Below are 22,993 nucleotides of genomic sequence, written 5' to 3'. Positions count from 1 at the left end.
TCTCCAACTTCTCTCCCAATGTCTATTACTCAATATCACATACTTGACTGTTTTCTTTAGCCCAACATTTCTGATAATCTTGATTTTTTTTCACTCATAAAGAGGCCTAGATTTGGCTACAGTTAAACAAATTTAGATTAGAGTGTAGAATCAAATGTCTGCCTAAATGTTAGGAATTTTTCTTCTTGAAGATTCTGAGTTATTATAATTGTATTCTTAACTTTTCATTTAATATAAACTCCATAAAACAGCAGAAGAGGGGATAAAGTTGACCTAAAGGGCCATTCTATGACACTCACCTATGTTAAAAGAACAAAAAATCAACTTATTATTCTAATAGGAGAATGGTTGATAAAATCCCCAGAAACAAAGAGGTTAGGGAATATTTGGTGGTGGTACAATACTGGACCAGAAGGTCCTTCACTGCAACAGTCATAACCATAACCATTAATTGATGTTACATTTGCTTTGTCCATATATACTTTCATACTTCCATGTATCTATTTTTATGTTAATATGAATACTCCATTTTAATGATGCACATAACAATCTCTCTATTTCTTTTCATGTCATGAGACCTTTATCTAAGTCCTCTGCAAAGGTTTGCTCAACATACTGGGGCCTTCCTTTAGATTTCTTGACATATAACCAGAGGAAAATGAGATTATTTATTGGTTATTTCTTGCTTTCACTATCCTTTGTTTCTACCTCCTTTTCTGATCATATATTTCTTTGAAATATTTTTTACTCCATTTCCCCTAAGCAATTCTATACTGGTGAAATGTCATAGTTGACTTATACCCTCAATGAGTCTCAACTATATTTTGCATGATCCACAAATTTAATTCTTCAGAGATTGTACTATACAATCATTAATTAATAACATTATTCACAAGAATAATGCTGATTTTAAAGAAATTTGTTTTAGGAAGAATCTTTGGGTCACAGCTTTCCAAAGGCAATCCAACCTAATCTGTTCTTTCTATTAAATTTTTGGTCCATGTCACTACCAATTTTCAATGTCTGTTCAAAATATACATAATGATGGACCAAATTTTGGGGTTGTCCAACCTGCTGCACATCATAGTTTGGAACAAGGGACATTCTCTATGCACCTGCTTTTTTTTCATATGTGGATAATTGGATTGCATTCCTTTGAATGATTATAGATCATTAATTAATTGTACCCATTAAGTACGTTCTGTAGTTTCTATGACTTGAAGAGATCAGCATGATATCATCTGAAATCAAGAGCACTGGAGAATCTTACCATCTCTAGAAGAGTTTTTTAGCCTGGGGTACATTTTAAAGAATCTATGAATTTGGCTGGAAAGATTATGTCTTTAGTTCAATAAGATCAATTTCCTTTCTAATACTATGTATTTTATTTTTATATATTTTAAAATATTATTCTGGAAAAAAAAAACTGTCTATAGATGTCAGCATAATGTCAAAGGAGTCCATGACAAAAAGTTAAGAACTCCTGATCTACAGGGAATTTCTTTTTTATTTGGACCCTGCACTAGACATCCTCCATAGTAGTGGTAAATATGAGTACATGTCTCTTTTATTTCTGCTTTTCACAAAAAAGTGCATGTCTCTTTTAAGCTTTAAGTTGCTTGATAAATTCCCAACAATTCTGTATCTACTTCATTTTCTTTAGAGGACTCCTAGAGAAGTGGTAACCATATAGAATCAGCATCTATCAAGAAGAAATTGTGCCAGTTTAACTACTTTTAATTTTTTGATAAATTGTCTAGACTGTAATGTCATAGACAAAATTTCTTTTGATTATAGTAAAAGATTGGATCAAGTTTCTTGTAATAACTTTATTGACAAGACATATAGAGTAGATCACTGATTACAACCTGTGAGTAATGGATCTCTGAAATATCTTGGTTATTGTTAGGAGACTTTGAAAAGACATATACCTCCTGCCTGCTCCCCAGCCTCCTGGTACTATTATTTGATTTTTAATTTCAAGAAATAAAATGCAAAAGGAATCATTTGGGTGATTAATTAATTAAATCAATTAAATAATTGTACATTTTGGAGTACTAAATGTTTTGCACATATAGTATTGTAGTACTAATTTTCAAATATGTACTGTTGTGATTAATAAAACAAAAATTTTTTAAAAGCATTATGAAATTTTTCATGTCTCTAGCACATTTTATTAACATTAATAAACATAGGTGTTTATTAACAATTAGGAGAAATATTTTTGAGAGTAGAAACCATCCTCAGATTCAAAAAGGTTGAGAAACGTGATTATAAAATAGTGTAGTTAGGTATGTTCAGAATGGATTAAGTCACTAGACCCAAAAGCAGTCATTGGAAACTTGATGTAAACTTAGAATGTTATCTAAGAAAAGTGTCTTAGAAACTTTCTCTAACTTAATATTTTAAAAAATGAGTTACTTGAATAAACAGATGATGTATTTTATCATGTGTAGAAGGCACAAAGTTGAGAGGAATGGTTAACATAATAGATGCCAGGGCTTTAGGATTAAAAAATAACAGTTAAATAATGGGTCAAATTTGGTAAGATATAATTTAATAAATTTCCTATATTTGGATTAAAAAATCATTTACACCAGGGGAAAGGGAACGAAACAAATAATTTTAACTGCCTATTATATGCCAAGTGTTGCGCCAAGAGCTTTAAAGATATTATCTCATTTGATCATTACAATAATTCTGTGAAGTAGGTTATTATTATTTTCATTGCACAGTTGAGGATATTGAGACGGATAGAGGTTAAATGACAGTAGCACAGAAGAAGATCTAGGAAATGTCTGAAGTCAGGTTTGATCTTATGTCTTTCTGACTCTGCCCACCAACAATACAGGATAAGGGAGTGTATGTGAAAATATATAAGAAAAAGAGTGGGAGTCTTAGACTCAATGAATTAATAGTGTGACATGACACTACATTTTAGACTACATTACATGAGGATTATTGTGTAGAATAAGAGAAGACATAGTCTTACTTTAATCTATCCTGATCAGATTATATAAAGTACATTGTCTTTAGTTTGGGTGCTTTATTTAAGGAGAGTATTCTGAGTGTTGGGCTTAGAATAAGGATGATTTTGGAATTAAGTTGTCATCTAATATAGTTATTATTCCAAATTCTACCCCTGATACTTACTAGCTGTGTGACCATGAATAAAATACTTAATTTTTCTGGGTGCTTTTGACAAATCATATGACTAATACTGATGAAAAATATTTCTATACCTTGGCTATTAAACATACTTCAATACTTATACTTGTATCAGTCTTATGAAAAAGTCACAGGATCAGAAAATATTAGATTTAGAAGGGAACTTGGAGATCATGAAATCATCTTGTCTAACAGTCTCACTTACTGATAATGAAACCAAGGCTTAGAATGGTGACCTGGTCTAAAATTATTTGATCAGTAACTAGTAGAGCGTGAGTTTAGACCCAGGTGTTCTGATTAAAATTGAATTTTTTTTTATTTGATAAAATGTTTTTTAACTTGAAGACACTGTTTTTTGTAGAACTGTGAATTATTCACTCATAATTGAGGGGAAATGAATTTGTCAATGTAATAGATAATAGAAATTTTGAACAATTAAAAGAAGGAGGGTGTTTTAAATACATTTTTAAACTTAATTATTATTATTTCCTTTGGGGAAAATGGCAATGGAAAAAGAACTTTCAGGTATTCTGATTGCTTTCTTCAGCCAGAAAATGAACAAATTTCTTTTTTTCTGGGATTTCTACTCCTGGAGATGGGAGGAAGAGAAAAACCAGTTTCATCTACTTTTTACTACCTCGAATACAATATTTTTTGTTGCTCCAAATGACAGAGCATTTATTAGCTACTTAGCTAGATACTGAGGAGATAGCTACATATAGGCCCTGATCTTAAGGAGCTTACAATCTAAGAAGAGGTTTATTGGGGTAGAAAAGGACAAAATTATAGTTTTTGTAAGAAATTCAGATAAAGTGCTAAGATAAAGTCCTCTTAAGCTATGGTGGTGTTGAGGCTTTTCATATAAAATATATTAAAGTTGCTACTAGTTAAATTAACTTTAGATATTGCTTCTCATTCATGTTCTTGATCAGTTGATGTTTTAATTAAAAAAAAAATCCCTTTATTTCATTGTCTCTTTTTCCCAGGTATGATGTACACAACCTTATAAAGACATAATCAGCTTTGTCCTGCCCAGGTTATGTAATCCTTTTCTCCTTTTTTGGGGAATGGGGAGATGTGGGATACCACAAGACACCAAGCACATTGAAATCCAAGTCTGTCAAGTCATAGAATGAGCATGATAGTGCCATGCATATGCCTTTCACCTTAGTAGTTTAAAGGAACAACTGGGAATACAAAACTGCCTCATCAAGATAAAAATACTGATGAAAGACCATTCCCATACTTTAGCCTTACACATATAAATAACTGTGAAGAACAGGATAAAGTTTTACATCAGTTAAACACACACAGGAATAAAAGTCTGACATGAGAACTTGGAATACTCTCAAATAAAATCAACAAAGGATTCAAATTCCTCAGAATTAAAATAGTAGTCATAAATGTGGACCCATGTTAAAAATCAAGACAGAAATTTTAAATACATAAGTTGTGAAATAATTTGGCGAAAATCTGATTTTCTCACACTCTCATTCTAAGGAACTTACCTAGAATAGCCACGACAATGTCATCTTTGAGGATTTCAATAGAACCTCTGGATAGGAAGTAAAGTGCAGTAAGGACATCCCCGCAGTGAACTAGGGTGTCTCCTGGAGGTGCATGTGTTGTTTTAAACTTCATAGCCAAAGCTCGGAGACAACCTTTACTAGCCCCCCGAAAAGCTTTGCAGTTCTGAAGTAAAGTCTGATTGAGATGCAGGCATATGTCAGCTTGTAGACACTCTGGAAATCCCTTTAGAACCTGAAGGGGGAAAATGTAAACAGTTTCACACTACCAGTATATAGACAATCTTGATCTGCACAAACTATAATCCTTGCCCAAGAGGACATACAATTGTAATAATAGTCTCAATTGGGAAGTTGTTGGGAATATTTTTATTTTGTTGTGGTTAAGAAATGTTTAGTTTTCAGAATGTGCAAATATTTGTTCTCTGAATTAATTTCAGGCATTCAGACTGAACACAAATGTCTCATTAAATTGTAATGCCTACAAAGTTTTACTGTTCATTTCTTGTCATGCAGCATCATATTCTATACAAATATAATTAAATGTAACAATTAATCAGATATAACTAATGAAAGGCAATACAACCAGAAAGATAATCACCTTTCAGAAGGCATCTTAAGTGTCAATTTGGAACTGCCATTGCTGATTCATATATTAATTATAATTAACAGAATTTTTGCTCTGGAAATAGCCTTGGTATTTATAAATGTCATATACTGCAAAGAGTTCAGAACAGTACCCAGAATATTTATGAGTTGGTTTGCACATTTTTAATATTAAGTATTTTGAATTGGCATTAAAAACAGAGAAAGGGAAGGAGAAAAGGAAGCATGCTTTGAAACTCTTGAATGTGGGTTAGTTTTAAAAAATGGATACTATGTCATCGTTAATAATGCATGTATAATGTAGGGTAGGTGCTACAGCTTTGCCATTCGCTTTGTAATTAATCGTGACCAGGAAGGACAGATTAAACATTACATTTGAACAAATATGATTTTATTCATACTGAGTCAAATTTCATATAGTTTACAAAAATAAAAGTTGTCAAATTCCTACAAAATGAAACTAACTTCTAGCCAACTCCTGATTATCTATTCATGTGTTATTTACCTTGCAGTTTATTGTCTGAAAAATTCAATTTGCGTTATTTTTCCTAATACTATGAGATGCTGCCTCCTGTTACAAGCATATATTATGTATGTAAATACATACATATATATATATATATGTAATTGTTGATTACAAACTAATATTAATGCTAGCTTATATAGAACCAGGTTATGAAGTGAAAAAATCTGGAAGAATATGAGTAATCTAATGCAGGAGGAAAAGATTGGCTTTTAGGATTTGAGGGCAAATTACTTGGTTGTTGGTTTTTCTTGTTTTCTTGTTTTTGTTGACACTGCCCCTTGTATCACTGCAGATAATCATGAGTTGACTGTGCAATCAATTCATATGATATATATGTTTGTCTAACTATCAATAACTATATTTAGATAAATTTTGTATGAGGCACTATTTTAATTAAAATTTAAAGAAATCTTTGAGAAGTAAGAGAGACTACTTTTACATGAAACTATTGAATTGAATAGTTTGAGGATGGTTCCTTTTTGAAGGGCAGGGCATCTAATTGGCTGAGCTGAGACTTAGATTGGCCACTCAAGAACTAAAATACTACATCAACTCTTTTTTGATCTGGTAGATTTTCCTTTTCATAGAGGCCTGCTCACAGGCTAGCAAAATAGGAAGCATTGGCAAAATATAGCCCAGATAAGTTGAATATAAAATCTCTGACTGATATTGTAAATATATTCTATTTTCATTATCATTTATTTTCCTAGAAAAAAATTAAGTTCATAGTTTACTCAGGGCTCTGTGCTTCAGTTTCTCCAGCAGTAAAATGAAAATAAGTCCTAACTTAATTAGCCAATGGTTACTGTGCATATGACTCTATGTTATGTGTTAAATGTGATGGTCTATTCTTGAAAGAAATAGTGGCCTTAAAAGTACAAAATGATATGTTAGGTATTATGGCTCTAATAATACCTAGAGCCATCTGACTATAAGTATTGATTATTTGGTTATATAAACTCAAGAGGGGAGGGTAAAAAAATTAGTAGCAATTTGATAATGTGACTACCCCATTGTAATAAATATAAGAGATTCTGCAGAGGTAAAAATCATACTTCCTTCTTACAGTCAGTGACAACCCTATTCAAGCTTGGAAAGTAGGTGAAATATATCTTTGGAGCCCTTGCTAGGTCCCTTTCCCCACCTTGATAGTATCCCTACAGCAGTTAGTTAAGTTGATTTGTTCTCTGGTGTGTCTCTAACAAACTCATTCACACAGAAGTATGAATGATAAATAGGTTTAAACTTTTTTCTTTCTAAGTGTTTGCATATTAACAGGGAAGAAAAGGAGAAAGATTGGAATTGAGTATTAGAAATAGAAATGGTAGAAATGTAAGCACCCATATGGAGATGGAAACAAATTTTCAAATATATAATCTCATGTAATTCTTTTAGCAGTTTGAATTAGGTAGGACAAATCTTATTATTCTCATTTTACAGATGAGGAAACTGGGTTTTAGGGACTTGTCCAAAGTAATGAAATAGTGGAGTTGGGTTTGGAACCTGTCTTACTTTGTTATTCTCAGTAGTACAATCATCCACACCTACTCTGAAAGAGTTATGAGGAAAAATTCTATCCACACCTAGAGAAGCAACTGACAAATCTGAATATAGATTGAAGTATTCTCTATTACACTATCTCTCTCTCTCTCTCTCTCTCTCTCTCTCTCTCTCTCTCTCTTTGTCTCTCTCACTTAATTTTTTTATTATAGCTTTTTATTTACAATTTATTTAAAAATGCATGTGTAAATTTTCAGCATTGACCCTTGCAAAACCTTCTGTTCCAACTTTTCCCCTCCTTCTCTCCACCCCCTCCCCTAGATGGCAGGTAGACAATACATATTAAATATGTTAAAGTATATGTTTAACTTAATTTTTCTTGAGAGTTTTTATTTTCATTAGGGTGGGAGATCTATATTTTCTTTCACAACTTGACTTTTATGGAAATATTTTGCTTAATTAACTTCACATATGGTTTCTTACTTGTGAGTGGGGATAAGGGAGATAATTTAAAACTCAAAAGTTTTAAAAACAAATGTAAATAAATTGTTTTGAATATAAACTGGGGGAATATTAAATAAATACATAAATAACAAAAACAAACAAACAAAAAAGAACCTGTTTTAGAACAACTCTAGTTCTTTTCCTACTACAACATATTGTAGAAGAAGCAAAGGTGAGAAACAAGTTCTTTATTCTCTAGGAAGGGTTCACCATGTAGGAAAGGGGTCAAACAAAATACCTTTAAAAACAGATCTTGATTTGGGGATTAGATATGTTCTTGAAAAGCTACAGTATGTATGAATCACTTCAGTAGCTTAAATGATATTTCATGAATCCTAAAAAAAGTATTAATGAGATTTTATGGTATGCTTTTTATTATGCAAATGACAACCCCTAAATTTGTTTTGTAAGTTTGGATTTTCATTTTTTTTTTTCTTTATCCTGAGCCCAGGACTTTATTGTGAAAAAAAAAAAGTTTTAAAATTACTATCAATAGTAGTTATGATGACTAAAACCTCAAGAAGGAAGGACAAGAAGGAAATGTTTTATTTAAGATAAATTAAAAGAGAATAATTCATTCTTTTTTTTTCCTTTAAAAAAAAGTCTCTGGAACTAAGTTCTTACATTAAAAGTTCTTACATTATACTAAAATTTTTTTACATTACACTAAATATTGTAACTACAATACCTTTAAACAACTTTAGAAAAAAACTGCAACTAACTCATTTCAAATGCCATTTAGGGAATCAGGACCCATTTGGACTATATAATCTTTTTAAATTCTATGATACCTTTTTAGACTAATAGGGAAAGTGGTCTTGTTCTTCCTAACTATACTTGTTTGATATCTCTCATACTAAATCTTCTAGAATGCCTGTGCCAATCTCACATCCTTTAAAGAAGATTTTTGTTTCACATCTAATGAGAAGCTGGATATTTTATTGATTGCTTGAGAAGAGAGGATTCCCTTGATGTTGATACAGGCCATGTTTACACATGGTATGTTGTGCCATTTGTTTCAAACAATTTTTTCCTAGTCTTTATCCTTCTTAACATAGCCCAAAGAAAGGTTTTAAAAAAAGTACAAGTTATATATTCTAAACTAGTTTATTTGGGCACAATAGCCTAAATGTTTCAAATTGTCAATTTTAAAATTCTCATCCAGGGTTATCCATTTTTTTCTTTGTGTTTTGTTTTTGTTAAGGCAAGTCTGATGAAGTCTATAGACTTCTGCTCAGAATAATGTTTTAAAATAATTTAAGGAAATACTAAATTTCAGAAAGATGTTAGTAAAAAAATTTTTTTTCCTCATTCAAGTTTATGAACTCCATGTAATCTATTCCTGGAGGGGTCTATCTCTTTTAGACTACTAAAACTTTCTAAGAAAAAAGTGGGGTAAAAAATGAAAGAAAAGTTGGAGCTAAATAGAAAGAAGTAAGGAAATAGGAAGTACATTTAACACTAGACAAACAAAAAACAAAGAAACAAATCAAAACCAAAAACAAAGCAATATTTAAATTAAAATCTTGGAATATTTAATTCGTGTTAGTGACTTTTTTTTAAAGAAGTCTAATTTCTTTCTTTTTTTTTTTATCCTCCCTATTTTCAGATTCACTTTCTTTGCTGAAATCCCCTGTTCAGTTCTAGTTATATAGTAAGTTTTCTCTAGGGGTTAGTAGTAGAAATTGGACATTTCTTTCAAGGACAGATTTTTTTTTTGGCAGAAAAACATATATTAAATAACCTTAATATTGTCACTGCATTTCAATATAAATTAGAAATGTGAAGCAAAAAAGATCCCTGGGTCACATGTGGGCAGCACCTCGCCCATATGGGACTGAACCAGATTAAATAGGAAATACTTAGCAAAATAAATAAAAATATAGTAAAATATGTCACATTTAAAACTAAGCGGCCTGCAGGGATGCTTATGTATGGATTAATGGCCTCAGTTTCTATTTGGGCTTGCCACTCATGCTCCAAATATCCTTTTTTCTTTAAAAAATTTTTTTTTTTAAAAAAATCCCAGTCAATTCTATTTAAATGCCTTGATGGACCAAGGAAAGTTATAGCTACATCTACTTGTCTGTTATATATCCTCAAGTTTTCTTCTATCATCTTTCCTTATTAAAGTAAAAAAAATACATTTATATAAGAGAAATAACATTCTATTTTCCAAATGGGAAAATTTAACAAAAGGCTTCTAATAGCTGCTTTAGAGATCAATAATAAATACCTAATTACCCTTAATTTTTTTTTTTTTTGTTTTTCAAAGAGTTTTGTTTTGTTTGGACATATTCACTGATATAAGAAATTCCAACTGTAGAAATTCCCTCTAATTAAACAGATAAATTGCTGCTTGATAACTTAGATTTTAAGAAAGCTACCTAAAGGCAAGGAGAGGATAAATAGCTTGCCCATAGTCACGAAATGAGGACTTCATGATTCTATTGCTATCCTTTCTTACTGTGTTATGTTGCCTTTTAATCTTAGAATAACTACAATGAAAACATTTTCAGAGCTATTAAAATTTACAAAGCAAAGCATCTCATTTTGTAAGATATTCACACATTCCCAAAGAATAAAACTCCCATAGACTTGATTTACAAAAGTTTTTTTTTGGTTCATTTATTTTGTGTTCCACTAGTTGGTTGAGGCAGGTGGCTAAACATTATTAAACTCCAGTAAACTTTTAGTGTATATTTATAAACCTGGCACAAATTTCTCCATGCCTCTATATGTTAAATACACAGACAGATGTGGTAGATTTTGTACTAATATTTATTATGCTGTGTTAAAGCTATTTTAGCACTTGATATAATTATAAACTCTTCTGAAGAGGCTACTTTAAATGGTAATCTATAATAACAATCTTTCCTAATCTAATTTCACATTTTCAAATAAATCTACTTGCTACATGTATAGCTTTTCCAAGCCACTTGCTCTGTTAAATAAAAGAATTGAGTTTTGTGATTTCTAAAGTTTTTCTAGTTCTAATTTGAGGATACTATCATCCTATGGCCTGTCATTGTAGGAACATAGTTATTCTGATGAATGATGATGCTCACAGTCCATGTAGCTCTTACCACCTTGTGAGACTCTCATCTATGCACTCCTATAAATTGACCATGGAGGATCTGGGGAATGGGGAGAAATTCAACTTTCTTATTTTCTCTGGATATTTCAGTGGGGCATGCTGACAATCTAAAATTTTGTAAATGTGAGATTCATTCTCTTTCCCTTTACTTGAAACATATCAAGGTATTTTAGTTTGTCAAAATCAAGCTCTGAGTATAAATTAAATGAGTACTTTAAATTTAATTTGAAATATTTCTATGTTCACAAATAAGAAAAAACATAGTTTTATAGTATATTGGGAAATTACAAAGGTCATAATATTAAAACAAATTCAAGAAAGAAGTCAAATATAACTTCTCAAGATGAGTTTATTGTTTAGTCATTTTTTCAGTCATGTTTGTCTCTTTGTGACCCCATCTCAGGTTTTCTTGGCAAAAATACTGGAAGGGGTTCCCATTTCCTTCTCCAGCTCATTTTACTGATGAAGAAAATGAGCAAAGTGGGTTAAGTGATTTGCTCAGGGTTACATAGCTAATAAATGTCTAAGGCCAAATTTGAACTCAGAAAGAATGAGTCTTTTTTCCTCAAAGTGTGGCACTTTATCAATTGTATCACCTAGCTGTTTGTTTTATGATGAATATTCTCTCATAAATCTTTAAAGAAGCTATATAAAGAAAATTAAAATATGAAAAATAGATAACGTCTATTAGCTTTTTAGAAGTAAGCATTAATCAAATGTGATGAAGTATCAGTTGTTAGCTTTATTTAATTGATTATCATTAACTTAATGATGACTAAATGTTATTAAATATGTATACTTATTATACATTGAATTATGCCATAATTTAAAATGTGATAATTAATATTAATTACTACCTTAAAAAAGAATTCTTTCATCAATAATTTTTAAAAGACCTATGCTTATTTTTATTTTTCTTCAATATATCTGAAACATTTCAGTTACAGTGCCCTTATTATTCCTTAACATTCAACTGATAATGATTTATATGACATATTAAATGTTACTATGTATATTCTTACAGTATAATATATATTATGTAACCTTAAGATACTACTTAAAATAATTCTTTACTGTAGATTTTTAACTGGCCTATTTTAAGGTCCAATGAAATTCTAGAACTGAATTTATAAAGACAAGTTGTTGTAGTAATGACCAGGTGTGATAGATTCATTAACAAATTTTTTTTTAGCTTGTTAGTATTATAATAACTTTTATATCCCTATTCATGTTATTTTTTATGCCAAACATACCTCATAAATGCATCAATGCTTATTTTAATTTGTTATTCAGTTACACATAATCAAAAATTTTTTCCTTATTTACCAATATTTAATGATCACATTTTAGAACATGGAAATGGCCAATTGTGATTTAAAATTTTTTGGTATTATTTTCTCTTAATTAAATGTACTATGGGATAGACGATCTAGAGTGTCTCAAGTTTTAGAGCAATCTTAAGCTATTAAAGATGAGCTTGGAATAGTATATGTAGAGTATCCTAAAACTTAGCATAGTTTTAAGTTAATAAAGCTTACAAGAAGAAATTAAGTATTAGTTTAGAATATACAGGATGTCCTAAAAGTCTTAGTGAAATTTTAAAGCTTTAGTAGCTTTAACTACACTAAGACTTTTGAGACCCTTTCTATATTAAGAATTCTGTTACTAGATCTTTATTATAGCTTTATTTTAGGGATCTAAAATATGGGATCTTCTGATAGGTAAAATTTCTTTACAATGAAGTTTCTTTGACATTTCTGGGTCTAAACCACCTTAAAAGGCATAAAGATGGAGAAAGGATGTGAGTTGATCCTATTTTAGAGCAAATGTTATTATAACGAGTTTTTTTTTTTAGTGTGATTGCTGCTATTCTTTCCACTTTAGCTATAATTAAATTAATTATAGCTTTTAATCCAAATATCTACTCTTTGCTTAAAGATAATAACTTTACATGGTTATTTATGAAGAAAGTATTTTATAAACTGGAAAGCGCTATATAAATGTGAGTTACTATAATCATCACTATCATCTTTATGGTCAGCATGGCAGAGAGAAAATGCAAAGAATTTGAGGACATGAGTTTTAATGCTGACTTTGCTAGCTGAGTGATATTGACCGAGTTCTTTTATTTGCCTGGGCCTCAATTTATCAAACCTTATTTTATTTATTAAAATTTATACAATTTTAATTTAATTTATTAATTTGTAAAATGAGCGGGTTAGACCAGATTATTCTAGAGTCCCTATGAGTTCTAGCTTTCTGTGTTTCTGAGAGAAAGCTCTAACAGTGAAGGGCACTGAGAAAATAACAGATATAATTTTAGTGGGGATTTCAGGGAATCCAAGGACATAAAGAAACAGATAACAGAGGTAGAGAATTCCAGGTATGAGGGAAAACTGATGAAAATGCACAGAATTGAGAGGAGAGTGTCATGTATAAGGATTAGCATGAGGACTAAGAAAGCTAATATTGCTGGATAATAGAGTATGACAAATGATGCTAAGTAAATGACAATCAAAAACAGAGAAGGGACAACAAAAATAACATCAATACTTAACCTTTCTACCTGCCTTACCCCAATAAATATAGAAAAGAAAGGGTTAACAGGAGAATATAAAAATTTTAAAAAGAAGTGAGACATTAGTAGGTATATATTAAAATGAAATATTTATGACGTGGGTGAGATTCCATAAGTATAAGATAATTACTTTATCTATTGGGTGTTATTATTATTATTATTTTTTTTAGAATAAGGATTGCTATCTATCCATGCTTGCCTATCCTGTATCTAATGTTCTGATATATGACTTCAATTTCTATTTCTTATCCCCAAGTTACACATTAAAAGGTCTTTCACAATGGATCATCTATGTTCTACTCATGCTATGCTTTTTTCCATAAATTTTCTGACCATTAAATTTAATGAAAGGACAGAGAACTGACTGACTCATCTACCGGCTATATTCAGGGACTATCTGGGAGGCTTTCTGCATCACATAAAAATACTTCTGCCCTATCAAACTTTGCGTAGTAGTTAAAGGATAAAAGGGATCATTTATGGAAAAGAAAGAATATTCAAAGGTCAATTATTTGCAACAAATAACTGACTTGAATATGACAAATAATCTAGAAAAACTTTTTGATGACTGTGTTAACTAGAATTTCTAGGGAAATATTGTGGTTCAATAAGTACACTTAATTCTTTTGAATTAAGATTAATCAAAATATAAATTAACTTTCTCCATGCAATATTGACCCTCCTTTCATTGACTAGTTCTTAATCTGTGACTGAGTATATGTCATTGTCATATTCTTTGATTAATTTTAAAATAAATTCTCATATGGAGTGTTTTTCTCTAAATCAATTTAAAAAAATCAACAACTACAGGATCTTATAGTCCACATCTTTCAATACACTGTGAAATGGTAAAGATGTGGTACATTTTTGAATATTACAAATGAAATTCTGGTTTTTCCTTATTATCTAATATGGGCACTTGGGATGACTTCAATACAAGTATAAGTGAAGGATTTTTTTTTATAAATAGGAGTATCACAAGAAAGACTGGCAAATACTATTCTTTTTTTACTCACTTTTTAAAATTAATAAGGTCCAAGATTTTATGCCATACCTTTGGCATTCTTCCTCTACTCAGATACCTTTCATATCAATTTCTTGATGCCCTCACAATAATATTTGAATTCTAATTCTAACTTAAATTTTAATCTCCTCACAATGATCCTTTTTTTTTTAAACAAACCTATCTTTGTCCCTTTTAGTTCCATTTCTAACCTCTCTTTATAAAGCATATCCAGAAATGTAATATTTGTTTCAAGCATGGTGAATTGTTTTACTGCCCTCAAAGAAGAATCAAATTTTTTATTACAATTTTTGCAAATTGATTTGATTTTTGTTCTTACTTGTTTTCTTTTTATTTTTTTTAGCATCCTTAACTGTTCTTGGAATGACTTTATTTAGCTGAATGTTTTGCCAATGTTCTTTAAACTAATTTTCCATTCCATTGCTTCTTTCTGTCTTTTGAGATAGTAGTCTTTATTATCATCTATCATCTTTTTTCATAAGATTTTACAAATGATTTGATATTATAAACTGGTGTTGTATAAACAGTAATTTTTCCCTTGCTTTATCATGTTTTTTTCTGATTTTGCCATTTTTTGAATTCCTTTGGTTTCCTTGTGGCAAATAGTATCACTGGTTAACTATCTGTGCAAAGTTGTCACAGCCAGTATTGATTTTATTTTTGTTGTCCCTTCCCTATTTTTGATTGTCAGTCATTTATCAATGTTTTCATGTACTTTCCGATGATACAAACCTTCTTAGCAGCCTTTTGGATTCCTTGTACAAGACACTTGTATCATCGTTTCCTATCACTGGCTGATCCTCATGTCTGGAATTATTACCCTCTGACATCTGTCTCTTTACTTCACTGAATTCCTTGAAATCTCAGCTAAAAGTCTACCTTCTGCAAGGTTTTTTTCCCATTCTCTTCAAAGTCAGAATTCCCTTTACCCAGTGATTATCTCTTTTCCCCAGTATTTTGCATGTTGTTTCCTCCATTAAACTGACTTCCTTGATAATAGGAAGTTAGTGAGGATTTTTTTTTTTTGCCTTTCTTTTTATCCCCATATTGATTACTTTCTATTGCACTGCTAAAAATGCTTCTCAAAATGGCTTTTTGAAATCTCATAATTTTATAGTAGAGACAAAATGCTCCTCAAATATTTTGTGATTTTTTTTATGTATACACACAAAAATCAGGGAGTGGGAAGAAAAGCCCACTGGTGCCAGTATTCATCATGTTGGGAATATTGAGGGATATAAATGCTGGGACATTTCTGAGGAGAGTCAACAAGACAGTTATCTTACAAAGATGACTGTTGCATCAGCAAGTCATCTAATTACTAAGAAGAAAACAATTTGAAGTGTTATTTCCTTTTTTAAAGTATAGCACATGATATAAGATACAAATCCATTGCTCAAAATGTTTGTAGCAAAATGTAGCAAGGAGCTGGAAAATAAGTGGATGCCCATCAATTGGGGAATGGCTGAATAAGTTATGGCATATGAATATTATGGAATATTATTGTTCTGTTAGAAATGAGTAGAACCAAGAGAACATTGTTCACAGCAAGAACAAGATTATATGATCAACTCTGATGGACTTGGCTCTTTTCAACATTGAGGTGATTCAAGCCAATTCTAATAGACTTAGGATGCAGAGAGCCATCTGCATTTCAATAGAGGACTATGGGGACTGATGTCACAACATAGGATTTTTACCTTTTTTGTTGTTTGCTTACTTTCTTTTTATTTTTTTCTCATTTTTTGTAAGTTTAATCTGTATTATTAACATTTTCCATCACTTTCTTAAGTCTAGACAATCAGCAAAACAATAAATTTGATTTGTAGCTTTACAAAGGTACAAAAGTTCATACTGAAAATTTAATAATAAATTCTCAGGAGTTCATTTGAGCTGACCATGGCCTACTGCTAGTGTCTCTACAAGAATTTATTGCAGTGACAGCATCTGGAGCTAAGAACAGACTGGACAAGATGAAGAAATCAGATTCAAGATATTGCAAAAAAGTCTAACAGAAGAAAATGACATTATATCCAAGGGGAACATCTTAAAGACTCCTACAAAATGACTTCCAAAAGCTGTAAGTTGACCTTGAGAGGTCACATAGATCATTTTTGTCATTTTTGATCTGACTTTTCTTGTGTAGCATGATAAATGTAGAAGCATCTATGGAAGAATTGCACATGTTTAATATATATTGGATTCCTTGCTATCTGGGGTAAGAATAGGGGAAGGGAGGAAGAAAAATTTGGAACACAAAGTTTTATGGGACGAATGTTGACAACTGTCTTTGCATATATTTTGAAAATAAAAAAAGTTATTATTAAAAAATAAAAAAAAATCTATTTCTCTATTTGATCCAGAATTTGGTTTATCCTAACACAGTAATCATCACCAGGATCAAATACATACTTATTGAGTTATCTTGTATTTAATTATATGTTGGTATGTTGTACCTACTAGTAGAAGATAAGCTTCTTGAGGATAAGAACTGGTTTGTATGTGTTTTTTTTTTTTTTTAGCTTATCTTTAAATTTTCCAATGACCAGCCCAATACTGAGTCCCAGTAGATATTTAGCAAATATTTATTGAGTACATACTTATTGAGTTATATTGTATTTAATTATCTGTTGATGTGTAGTACCTATTGTTGTGCCAGTTTCCCCAAATTGTCCTGCCTCAGTTTCCCTAAATTGTCCTGCCTCAGTTTCCCTAAATTGTTCTGCCTCAGTTCCTTGAATTGTTCTGTCTCAATCCCCCTGGTTGCAAATACCCTTCCTGACTATTAGGACTTATATAATTTAGGGCTGGTTGTTCTAAAGTTATATACTGTAAATGTTTAATCTCAGATAAGGGAAAGATCTCTAGTTCAGGAATCCTGGCTCCTAAGTCCTCCTAAGTTATCAGAATTTAGGGTCCTATCTCCAACCTAGGGTCCAGAATGAATTAATGGTCTCTTCCTGGAACTGCCTGTGCTTACCAGTGTTCAGACTTCACACCTTGCCTTTGTTTCCCATTATTACTTGGAGCCATATAAAAATCATTGGAATCTTACATGGATGCTGAATTCTTTGAGATGCAAATCCAATTCAGCCCTGGGGGAATAATAGACTCTGATCTGTCTCCCAGAAAATCTTTACCCCTCAGAAACTCAAATAAAATATTAAAAACTCTCTAATTTCTATCTTGCCTCAGTTTCTCTGGCATTATATTTTGGAGGCTTCCCAGTGAGATATGAGAGCAGGATTAGAGATTAAAGACCTTTGGGTCTTCACCTAGGGCTTTGGGGTGGCTAAGGTCTGGGCTCTTTGTTTGGAAAGGCTGGTCCTCTGGATTGCTCCAGCGTTTCCCAGAAGAGATAAGTTTTCAGCAGCCATAACACTCATTGTGGACACCTCCACCTGGCCAAAGGATAGTCTTTTAAATCCCTGCAGGGTAAATGATTTTCTCTGTCTGTCTCTCTTTCTGTTTGTCTGTTCTGTCACTAGTGCTTCAGGTCCCCAGACCTTAGGTTGAGGAACCAATAATCTGGGAGGTACCAGCTTGATGTAGCATGGTGCCATCTGTTCTGAGTGTCTTTTAAGACATATCTGGTCTGGATATTCTTTGGACAATAAATCTGGCTGAGTGTTCTGGCATCATATGGTTCTGGATGTTCTAGAATACAACTCTGGGTGTTCTGAAACATATTCTGTGTTCTGGTTCTGGTTCTGGGTGCCGCACTGTTGGCACAATCCTGGGTTCTGGGTATTATTTATATTTGGGCATTCTCTGTGAAGAAAGAGAATGCAGCAAATTGGTGTTTGGAAGCCTATTTAAAAAAGCTCAGTTTGGATTTCTGAGGGAAGAATATTGAGCTAAAAACTTCCCTCAAAGGCATTCCTAAAGTTTCCGGAGCATGCCTAGTTTGTATGTGTTGAATGTCTTGTTAAATGTTGTAATTGTGCAGTCTATGTTTGTGGCTTGTCTGTTTTGTTGATTAAAGAGCTCTGTTAAGTTTTAAGAACAATAATTAAGAAATTTGGCAATTGGTCATTTCAATGTTGCAAATGTGCTTAGCATAAAAAATTGCTTGTGAGAGTTCTAATTTCTTAACCTGTTTGCACTAATTTGTAAGTAAAAGGAATAGGAAAAGTTTAGCTACCTTTAAAACTCTGGCAGAAAAGTTTTTCCCTGAAAAAGCACCCTGCTACTTAGAAAAGGAAGAGAACAATAAAACCTTACCTGATTCAAATTCAAGCTTTGCCTGGGCTGGGGCAAGATAAACTCAGGCAGGAGAAAACATTTGATTAGGAATTTTAGGAAACTTAAATGGAGGAAAAAATCATATCCTTTTGGGCATTTTAAAGTGGTACTATGATTCTGAAATTGTGGGAAAAAATTTTACTGTTGCCTTGTGCATGTTAGATTTGTTCATTCTGAGTATAAGATTTTAGGAATTTATTTGAACATTGAAACCTTTAGTACTGAAGAGAAACACTTTTTTAAAGCTGTATTTGATTTGGTTCAGTTTAACAATAGCTTGTTAAAGCAAAGTTCTGATAACTTGCCTGAAGAGGTCACATGTCTCTAATTAGATAAAGTATGTTATCTTCTGAAACATATATTGGGTAATTTGTAAACATTATAAGTTATGCTTTAAATTTTGTCAGCTCTGCTGGAAAAGTTGAGTTGGGGTAAAGCCTGGTCATCTATCTGTTACTGGATATTTGTGTCTGTGGATATTCAAGTTTTTAAAGGTTTTTAAATAATGGGAGGACAATTAGCATAGAGGTCTGTGAGACCTAACTGATATTTTGTTTATTAGGGCTACACAGGCCTGTCCTGTGAGACAAGCATGTCTTCTTACATGGGAAACTGCTGGCCAGTCTATACTGGTCTCTCCACATTTTGTAGCAATCGTTGTGAACCAGTCTTTCTATCAAAGGATCTTCTTTAGGTATAGAGCAATATGGAAAGAACTACTGATTGCATATTGTTTTTTCTGGTCACATTCCTACATGTGTGCAGTACCCTAAGGAGCAGCAGACATAGAAGTGGCCTCTTTAAACAAGAACAAATGCAGAGTTATTTGAATTTTGAAAGAAATTTGTGATTTTATTAGTGTGGCCCCTCCCACAGTTGAACTGACAGGATTCATTTCAATAAGCATTTATTAAGCATAAATGGGCAAATCATAGCTCTAAGTGTTGGGCATACAAAGGAAAAATGAAGTCTCTACATATTTAACTTGTATAGGACTGCTTGCCATCTGGGGGAGGGGGTGAAGGAAGGGAGGGGAAAAGTCGGAACAGAAGTGAGTGCAAGGGATAATGTAAAAAAAAATTACCCAGGCATGGGCTCTGTCAATAAAAAGTTATAGTAAAAAAATAAATTAATTAAAAAAAAGAGTCTCTAAAGTCATTGGGGTTTACATTCTACCAAGATTGTTGGAGGTGGAGGATAGGATATAATATGTACATAGATAAATAAAATCAAGAAAATTTTATGAGGAGAGTGAACTAAGAAAACATGTGTCTGTGTTCGAGAGGTCATTAGAAAAGTTTCAAGTACGAAGTATTCCTTAAGATGTCTTGAAGGAGCTTAAGTATTTCAAGAACTAAAAGGGAAAAGATTGGCACTTGTGCAAACTTATACAATGGGAGATAGACTACTTTAGGCAACAGTTCACTAATTAATTTGGCTAGGACATGAATGGAAGGAAATGAACATGATCTAAGTCTGACAGACATCAAAACCCTTTCACGCCTCCTCACTTAGTGTGGTTTTTTTTCATATATTTTCTCCATAGAAGAATTATATTATAATATATATGCAGATTTCAATGCTTAAAAAATATTGAGAAGCACCATGAACTTGGAGAAAGAAAGACCTGCTTCAAATCTCATGTCTAATAATTTTTTTAAACTATATGACCTTGGATAAAAAAAGCAGATACCAAAATCTATAGTAAGTACTTGATCTACAGGATTGTTTTCAGGTTCTAGTGAGATAATATGCATAAAGTACTTTGGACACAGTGGATAGAGTGTTGGGCCTGGCATCAGGAAAACCCATCTTCATGAATTCAAATAACAGAAAACTATTTATCTTTCTTCTGTTTATTTCATTAGGGAAAAAAAAAGAAAAACAAAACTAGTTTCTCTACTTTCTATGCCTCTTTCTATAGTTATATTTGTTTACATTTACTTTGATTAGAATGTAATCCTAACTTGTTGATTAATGATTGATCCCATGTCCCATGACTATAAAATTTAAAGACTCTTGGTGTAGTGGAAAGGGAACTGGATTTGGACTTGGGTTCAAATCCTAACTCTCCCACTTATTGTGCGATTTTGGACAAGCCACAAATTCTATCTGAGCCTCAGTTTCCTCATTTGTAAAGGAGAAGGTGGGAGTAGATGACTTCTGAGATCACTTCTCAGATGCTTACAATTAAAACTTAAATGGTTATTTCTGTGAATAGTTTTGTGGAACTCTGCTGAATATTTTTTTTATTTTAAGGAATTTATCAAAAGTTTAAAAAAATTATTTTAACAGTACTACAGGGACATAATTCTTAATCACAATTTACAAACAGAGAAACAAAGCATAGAGACCTGTGGCTATAATGTGAAAATTTTCAAGTTATCATTTAATCTTTTTTTCTGGTAATATCATTTTAAATTTCATTTGTTCATCACTGAATTTTTCTTAGCTTGTAAAGAGCATTTGTCATCATTTTATACAGCATGCAGCATAGAGCCAGTTGCAGATGGGCACTGAATATTTTTGACAATGACAATGATGATGATGATGGTGAGAATGATTTGTTGAAGGTGACTTAGTGAGTACATCTTTGAGCTAAAAGTGCTCTAGTTGTACAATGTTTTAATTTTTTTTACTCAGTGTCAGAATAGTCCTGATTACATTAATTGTTCTCATTTTTTAAATGACTAAGGTGTTTTGGAAAGGTTCAGTGTCAGTTTAGATTATTCAGGCCAGGAAAATACCATCTTTTTTTTTTTTTTTTAAAGCAACAAGTGCCCTACTTCAGTCATTCTAGTAAAGTCATACATGAGACTTCGAGTAAATGATAAAGGTAGAACTCATGGTAACAATTTGCTGTGTGCTTTCCATAAAGCCAGACAATTCCTTTGAATTTGTATTGGAAAATTGTAGACATCTCCTGGGGTGTTGGATAATTAGGATAATAGGCTTGTAATCAGATAGATGTGGCTTCAAATGCTGCCTCTGGTACTTATTAGTTGTGTGAGATTACTTAAATTCTATGTGCTTCTTTGTGCACTCCCCACAAAGTACCCATGTTATAGATTGGTTGTGATCTGCTTTGGTGAAAAAAGCTAGCACACTTGAAGCCAACAAAATCACAGATTCTTCTCAGTGTATGGTAAAACTATGATTTAAATTTTTTTTAATCCAGCATGTGCTGAGGAAGAGCTACTTTCTTAGAAGAAAAAAAGGAATTGCTGACTCATCTTGACTGGTGAATTCAAATTCTGCTCTTTGTTTTTCTTTCCATTTAGTCTGTTACTGATTTGAGGTGAAATGCTTTCAAAGATATATTTATCTGCTTCAAAAAAGCATTCCATATACTACACAGGATGAAATGATATAATTTGTTACCATTGCTTTAAAAAAGTAATTCTTTAAAAAAGAAGTGAAAAATTAAAAAAATAATATTTTAAAAAATTTCTTTAAAAAAGAAAATATTGGAGTAAAATGAACCTACTTCTTTTTACTCCAATATATCAAGGAACTGTGATTTCACAGGTGTTGGAACTCTCCCCCAAAAGTAGTGGCTATACATCTCTCCATTCTTTAGTAGATGATCTTCATGAATTGTTGTGACATACATATTTTCTATTAATTAAGCTCTCTGCACTAAACTAAGTGGGTTCTCAGATGGCATATATACCTGTTGCCAGGGTAAAATTCCAAGCTTTTCTGGCATGGTAGAACTAAAAAGGACTTGAGTTCCTTCAGCGTAGCTTTTGTGAATCCCAGGTCACTTCCAAACCAGGGTAAGAAATCAGAGCATAGTTTTAGGAGACAGGATCTTTTCCCATGCTAACTAACTAGCTATGACTGAAAGATTTTTCATTCTCTGTCAGCCCACTTACACAGCCCCAGGACCAGTGTAGATGTGGGAATACTGGTCCAGCACACATAAAGTCCTTTTAATGAGTTGTGTGCAGAGAACTGGAATAAACACATCTTTGATTGGATAAAGTTTAGCCCAAGTATGAAAGATAGGGTCAAAGGTATCACTGGATGCCATCCTGATTCAGGAAAAAACAGAAACAGTCATTTAAGTAAAATAGAATTAGAGGTCTAGTAGAATTTTCTAGAAGATCTCACAAGCCTCAAGAAATCATGAGAAAATTTGAAAAATGAATACCTACCACTTGTAAATTCTTTTCTTTAATTCAAACAGTTTTGCTGGCAAAAAGAAGTAAATTCA

At 31.9% G+C, this 22,993-nt stretch overlaps 1 protein-coding gene across 3 annotated transcripts in view; it reads right to left on the bottom strand.

The window, feature by feature from the left end:
* KCNH7 (potassium voltage-gated channel subfamily H member 7) overlaps positions 1-22,993 on the bottom strand; it is a 605,555-nt gene that overhangs the window by 55,108 nt on the left and 527,454 nt on the right. For 2 of the 3 annotated variants that reach the window (XM_031960570.1, XM_031960572.1), the window contains one exon: positions 4,677-4,929. In XM_031960570.1, coding sequence (XP_031816430.1) covers positions 4,677-4,929 — 253 coding nt within the window. The remainder of the gene's footprint in view (positions 1-4,676; positions 4,930-22,993) is intronic. The other variant, XM_031960571.1, reaches the window with a different exon arrangement.

The sequence above is a fragment of the Sarcophilus harrisii genome, chromosome 3 (genome assembly GCF_902635505.1).
Source record: "Sarcophilus harrisii chromosome 3, mSarHar1.11, whole genome shotgun sequence".
NCBI lineage: Eukaryota > Metazoa > Chordata > Mammalia > Dasyuromorphia > Dasyuridae > Sarcophilus > Sarcophilus harrisii.
Note: the sequence above shows the minus strand (reverse complement) of the source record. Positions and strands in the feature narration are given on the sequence as shown.